Source organism: Oryctolagus cuniculus, chromosome 7, assembly GCF_964237555.1.
Source record: "Oryctolagus cuniculus chromosome 7, mOryCun1.1, whole genome shotgun sequence".
Classification (NCBI taxonomy): Eukaryota; Metazoa; Chordata; class Mammalia; order Lagomorpha; family Leporidae; genus Oryctolagus; species Oryctolagus cuniculus.
This window is the reverse complement of record NC_091438.1, coordinates 147,376,728-147,383,071: the sequence shown is the minus strand read 5'-3', so window position 1 is coordinate 147,383,071 and position 6,344 is coordinate 147,376,728. Positions and strand designations below refer to the sequence as shown.

At 57.1% G+C, this 6,344-nt stretch overlaps 1 protein-coding gene across 1 annotated transcript; it reads right to left on the bottom strand.

Moving 5' to 3' along the window:
• Positions 1-1,115: 1,115 nt before the first annotated feature.
• ID3 (inhibitor of DNA binding 3) lies at positions 1,116-3,417 on the bottom strand. The gene is made up of 3 exons (XM_002715985.5): positions 2,352-3,417; positions 2,159-2,241; positions 1,116-1,609 (listed from the first exon to the last, which is right to left on the bottom strand). Exons 1-2 carry the CDS (start codon positions 2,649-2,651, stop codon positions 2,182-2,184), a joined length of 360 nt encoding a protein of 119 aa, XP_002716031.1. The 5' UTR covers positions 2,652-3,417; the 3' UTR covers positions 1,116-1,609; positions 2,159-2,181.
• Between the last annotated feature and the right edge of the window lie 2,927 nt (positions 3,418-6,344).

Here is a 6,344-nt window from a genome sequence, read left to right as displayed (position 1 = left end):
ATGGATTCTAGGAAGCCAGGCCAGCAGCGTGGTGAGCAGACAGAGGTTACGCCCCTCCCCACATGCCCCTCGTCACCCCAGAAAGCTCACCAGGGTTAAGGCACGAAAGGTGATGACGTGACCTGTTTGTTATGAAATATCGAAATAACTCGTGCCAGGGGCCAACACACAGATGAGATCATATCATAAACAGAAATCTAGTGAGGCCAGGCGTCTGGTGCAGCCCACCTAGGGAGCCACCAGGTGGGGGGGCGGCAGGGGATACTATGGGTTGGGGTCTTAGCCACTGCCCCACTCCCAGGCTGGGCCCACGGAATGGCCAGTCCCGGGTCCCGCTCCTGTCTACCACGGTGGCCGTCTCTGTAGGTAAGGGTCACCCACCTTCTGTGCTTCAGGGACGGTGAGAACCTGGCTCAGACCCACTCCCCACTGAGCCTCACCCGAAATGGGGACAAAGATAAAGTGGGTTCCCAAGGGAGGGCTGTATGAACACCCCAAGGACACAAGGCTGTGGGGCTTCCCCCTCAAATTCAAGGTCAGAGACCAAACCAGCTAGTGTTGGAGGGGGGACTGTACTTGTGCTTCCCAACCCACGTCCACATCCTCCTGCGAGTGGCTGCAGATGTGAGACGGGCCTCTCCATTTCTGACTTCTGGAAGCCAGGGCTGCAGCCAGAGTAGAGAGCATGAGGGAAATGAAACCAGGTCCAGTGATCAGTTTATTCATCTCTGAAATGGGTCTACCAACCACCATACAGGTTTGGGCACCGGGCAAGGCCAACTGGAAGCTCCACTCTTACCACATCTCTGCTAGAAAACCATCACGAATAATTAAGGACACGAAGGGGGCAGCTAGCTAGGTCTCAGGGGATGCGAGAACTCAAGTGTCCCACTTGCCTGAGCCCCCAGCTTGCCAGGTGCCACGCCTCCTTCCTAGCACAGGGCTAGGTCTCTCCTGGGCACAGTCCCAAGGGGCCTGGAGCTCCAGCTGGAGCCCCAGCCCCTTCCCCCTCCTGTCAGCTGGGAATTCTGCTTTTCCAAGTGGCAGGGAGGCTCCGTGTCCCTAAATTCTGCATTAATGCTTAAGGGAATGAGAAGAACGGGAACGAGACCAAATTATATACACAAGTGTTTAAAAATCGTTTATTATGTAAAATGTTAACTTTTATAAAAAGTTTAATATACATCGCACGGTTACAGAAAGTCACCTTCCTGTAAAAAAGTACAAAAGCTATATACTCTATTATAGAGTTCATAATCAGGGAAACAGCTGCTCCAGGGAGACCAGGAGACCAGCCCTGCCGCCGCCTCGGCGGACTTTGGGGTGTACCCACTCTCACCCCCACCCCCCACGGGAAGAGTCTGAAAACTTTGAGGGTGTAGTGGGGGCAGGGTGACGACGCCCAGCTGGTGACCTGCGCTAGCTCTGGCTCTTCCGGCCACCCAAGTTCACAGTCCTTCGCTCCCGGGCGCCAGGTCCAGGCTCGAGACAGGGGGGTTCGGGGGAGTGAAGTGGGCAGGGCGAGGTTGGGGCCCATCCATGCCCTCGGGCTTCCGGCCGGAGAAGGTCGCGGGGGGTCCCAGGCGGAACGGGCGCCAGCACCTGCGTTCTGGGCGGGGGAGAAGAGAGGAGCCGTCAGTTTCCGCCGAGCGCGCCGAGGCGGGGGCCGTCCGCAGACTGGCCGGCGCCAGGGCGGAAACTCGCTCTCTACCTCCAGCTGATAACTCCGCGCCCCACGCTGCCCCCACCCAAGTTGGCGCCAAAGGACCACAGGCGGAGCTTGCGCTCGCCCTCCCCCCAGAATGGACACTGCTGGCGGGGCGGGGGGGGGGGCGCGGAGAAGACACAGCGCCCTTTAAAATGACTCCCAACAGAAAGGCTATTTTACTTGGTCAGAACCGCGCCTCCTTGCCTGGCTCTTTGGCCCCTGCATGCAGCCAGGGGCAACGTGCAAAGGTTAAACAGGGAAACGCACGTTCGACCGAAACTGGTTCTGCCATTCATTTGATGGGACCACCGACATTTCACTTGCGCCCCCCACCCCCGCCCCGGCCTGAATGGTCCTGCGCCAAGGAAGGGATAATCCTTTCAAAGGCCTGCCAACTCCAGCCTCCCTCGGCCCCTACCCACCCCCGGGGGGCGGGGAGGCCAGACTCACCTGGAGGTGCCAGGTCATCCAGGTCAGTGGCAGAAGCTCCTCTTGTCGTTGGAGATCACGAGTTCCGGGGCGAGCTCTGCTGTCTGCAAAAGGAGGAGAGCAAAGGGAGAGTCAGGCAAAGCGCTCGGCACCTCGGGGGTCCCGCCGCATCCCGGTCTGGGCGCTCAAACCCCGCCCCGGCTCCCACGCGCACCTGGATGGGGAGGTGCGGGCCGTCCGGGGGTCCGGGCGCCGGCTCGGCCAGGACCACCTGCAAGTCGAGGATGTAGTCGATGACGCGCTGCAGGATTTCCACCTGGCTAAGCTGAGTGCCTCGCGGGACGCCGGGTACCAGTTCCCGCAGGCGCGAGTAGCAGTGGTTCATATCGTCCAGCAGGCTCAGCGGCTCCTCGGCCGCCGGGCCCTTGCCGCGGCCCCGCGCTATGGCCAGACTGCGTTCCGACAGGCAGCACACCGCCTCGTAGCAGCCGCGCACCGGGCTCAGCGCCTTCATGTTGCAGCGGGAGGGCTTCGGAGATGCACACGAGAGGATACAGCTAGAAACCCACTGGGGCAGCAAGCAATGCGCGCACGCCCGCCGCCGCCCGCCCTTTATAGCGCCCGCCTCGGGGACACGCCTCCTTATTCAAATCGGCCCGCCCGGCCCCGCCCCCGCCCCCGCCCCCGCCCGGCCTGGGCGTTCACAGCCCGCTTAAATTGCTAACAGGCTTCTTCGAGCTGGGCGCTCGCCGGAGACCGCGGAGCCGCGGATCCAAGGAATGAGGAAGCGCTGATGCTGGGGATAGGCGGGCCTCTTCGCCAGCAAGGATTTAAAAAATCACTTAAAACCATTAACTTCAAGAATCTGCCTTTTCCTGGCAGCGCCCCAGATCTTAGAGCTCCCCTGCCCCCTGCCAGGCCACCCTTAACCCAGCACTGGTTCGAACCCACAGCTCCTCCGAGGTCATAAATCGCTAAACAGCAAAGCTTTTTTTTTTTTTTCCTAAGCAAAAGATTTTTTCAAGGGAAACTTGTAAGGAATTAGTGCCGCCTTGTTCCCCAATTTGCTGTTCGTCTGACCTCCAGACTCACTGGCGTCAGGAATTATCTTGTGACCAGAGGGAAAAAAAATTAATTGCGGTGAAGCTGAGGTTACAATGAAGAAAACAGATTTGGGCTAGGCGCTGAGATTGCAAGAGGAGGAGGGGAAGGGGGTTTGAGCAAAGAACACTATTTATTTGAGCAACAGGGGAAAAGAGAAAAAAAAAAAAAAAAGGAGAAAGCCTGGATCCAGCGTGCTTTTTGCATGGGGGAAGAAAAGAGCCGAGGCTTCGTTCCCCATGAACTCCTTAAGGAATCGAATGCATGCCCAGTTGTGCTTGGGAAATGAATTTTGGACAGGGTTTTCAATATGGGAGAGCAGGAGAAGTGGTTTCCATATAAACCTTTTTAGGAGCCCCGATTGGGTCAGCACATCTTGGGTAACTTTTGCTTCCCAGCTCCCCGCACGGTCCCCCCCCCCCGACCCCCGCACCTTTCCACACAGCTCTTGCAGAGGTCCCTGGTGAGCCCGCGGCTCTGTCTCTGCCCCCTTGCTGCCCGGGCAGGGCCGCCACCTGGACTTGATTGTCCGCAGCCCTGCTGAGGTGGCTGCAGCTCCTCCTGCGAGACCAGCATTGCCACGGGACACTCGTCAGCCTTCCTGTCACCTTCCAGCACTCTGGGGACTCTGCATTTCCGCAAGGCTGGTTTCCATCTTGGAAATGACCAGGAAGCATCCCCCCAGTGGTTTCTTCCTTCATCAGCAAATATTGATGGACTCCGTTTGCATAAAACAGTGGCTCCCGCTCTCAAGAATGTCACAATTAGAGGAGACAAGATCAACACAGGAAACAATGAAGAGTTCAATAGTGTGTGGCGTTGATTAACAGGACAATAGGGGCTCAGGCCTGGGAGACTCAAAATAGTGACAGTGGGAAGGACACGGGACTGGAAACCAGAAGCCCTGCATTCAGTGTGCCCGCTCGGCCAGTCCTTTGTCAGGTAATGGTGAACAAACCCAGATACCCCGACCTTAGCTGCCTTGGGAGTAAAGTGAGACGGTGCCAAGCGATTATTTAAAACCCTTTCCAACTGTAGATGGTGAAGGCTTTGTGAGATTTGGACAGGCAGGTGTAGGATGGCAAAGGGCCCAGACAGGATGTAAAACAAGTCCAATGTCACACTACCTGCCATAGCAGAACCAGTCTAGGAGCCTCCTTCCTGCCCCGGTCACACCACGGGCGGTGTGTCCTGAGAACAAGGCCTTCCACAGTCTTCCTCTTGGGAGAGTAACCTTTTCAATGAGGGGGCTGCTTTAGTATCTATAAGAGAGGGAATAACCTGTGAACAGTCAGTCTCAGGACGCTGCCAGCGTCAGGTGCCAGCCATTCGGTCGTGGGACTCCCCAGCCACCCCACAGAAGAGCCTCTCTTCTACCGCGCAGTGGTTTGTGCAGAACGGGCCAAGCCCGGCAGATTCTAGAAAAGTGACGGCCTTCGGAACAGGCAGATGTATGCGCAAATACGCACTCTTTCCGTTTATTGATGTGTCACCTCTCCGTGCCTTAATTTTCCCATCCACAGAATGGAGCTCATCGGCTCAAGTGATTACTGAATGCCCCGTTCTGCAAGCTGCTTCTCCCCACCGGCCCTTCCTGGGGACCTCCATGGGGGCGGCGGGGGGGGGATAGGTGCTTGGTGGGCCCCTCCCTCTACTCTATTGATTACCACGGGTGCCTCAGGCTTCTGTAGCGGTTTGTGGTTGGCAAAGCACCTTCATATTTAGAATTTCCCAGGATGCTTCCCGGCTGACAGGCCCATGGGCTTGTGTGACAGATGACCCGGGGACAAGGGCGCCGCAGAGTTAGCGAGCAGACGCCTGTCCGGGCTGCTCCTTGGACCAGTTTCCTTCCTAGTCCTCATTTTTTTTTTTGGGGGGGGGGGGACCAAGATGGGGTTGGGAGGAAGCCCGTGACCTTTCGGGGGGCCTCTGGGTTCTTAAGGGTTTGATTCCGAAAGCGGCAGGTTACGGCCGGGAACACTGAATAGAGCTTAGAGCTCAGCGGCTGCTCTGTGCCCCGCGCTCAGCCCGGCCGGCCCGGGCCTTCTGCAGCCCGCTTAGCGGTGGCAGGGCCTCAGCCCCTTCTTCCAAACGCCTCTGAACCTTCTGTTCCCAGTTCTGCGCCTTTTACCAGCTTTTTCCCCCCTCTTGCATTTTTTATTTTTATGAAAGGATGTCATTAAGGCTTTTGTCTGCGCTGTTTTTGTTTCAGAACTTTTCTCACAATCCTATTTTTTGTTGAGGAATCCGCTCCTTTGCCCAGCTGTGGGTCCCGGTCCCACAGCTGTGTTGATCTAAGACTCAGCCCCAGACAGCCTGGCGCCAGGGTGGGACGTCATGCGTTCACACAGGGATGCGTGTCCCAGGCAACCTTTCCTCGGGCAGTCACCGGCCGGCGACGGCCGCCCGCACCAATGAGCGCCCGACACCCGAGAGAGGGGCGGGGCGCCGCGGCCGGCCGGGGGCGGCTCGTGCAGGGCAGAAGCCGCGAGCGGGGAGCGCCCGTGCGCGGGGCCCCTTGCGGGTCGTCTCCCCTCTCTCTTGCAGCTCTTTTCTTCCTTTTGTGACTTCCCTTTCTCTCGGGCTTCTTCCTTTAGCGATCTGTAGAATTTTTCTTCTTCCTTCTCTCCCCCCCTCCCGCCCCCTTTTAACTATCTCCTCCCAGTGTCAGGAATCATTTTGTAAGCATTTCCAGGAACTGGGTCTTCCACTGCCAAAGTTAAAAAAAAATTCAATGTTGTGCTCTCTGATTTTCTGGAGAGCTGGCAGAACTATTAAGTTATACTGTTTTAACTTTTTTTTTTTTTTTTTTTTATGTGGTCCTGGAGTCTCTGTGCTGCTAATTTCGAAGTTTTCTGTTTCCTAAACCGAGTCCCTGTCTACCTACCTATGTGTGTATGGTGCAGGAGCGGGCTTCCCCAGGACCTGAGGAACTTGTCCACAGTTACTGGGCCATCAGTGGCTGACCTGTGGCCAGAACCCAGCCCTGGGGACCCCCTGGTCATTAGCATTATGTGGTCTGCTGCGTTTCCCAGCGTGTACCTGTTTGCTCACCAGGTGCTTGTCAAGGTGTACTGAGGGCTTCCCAGCCACTGGTGTGGAACAT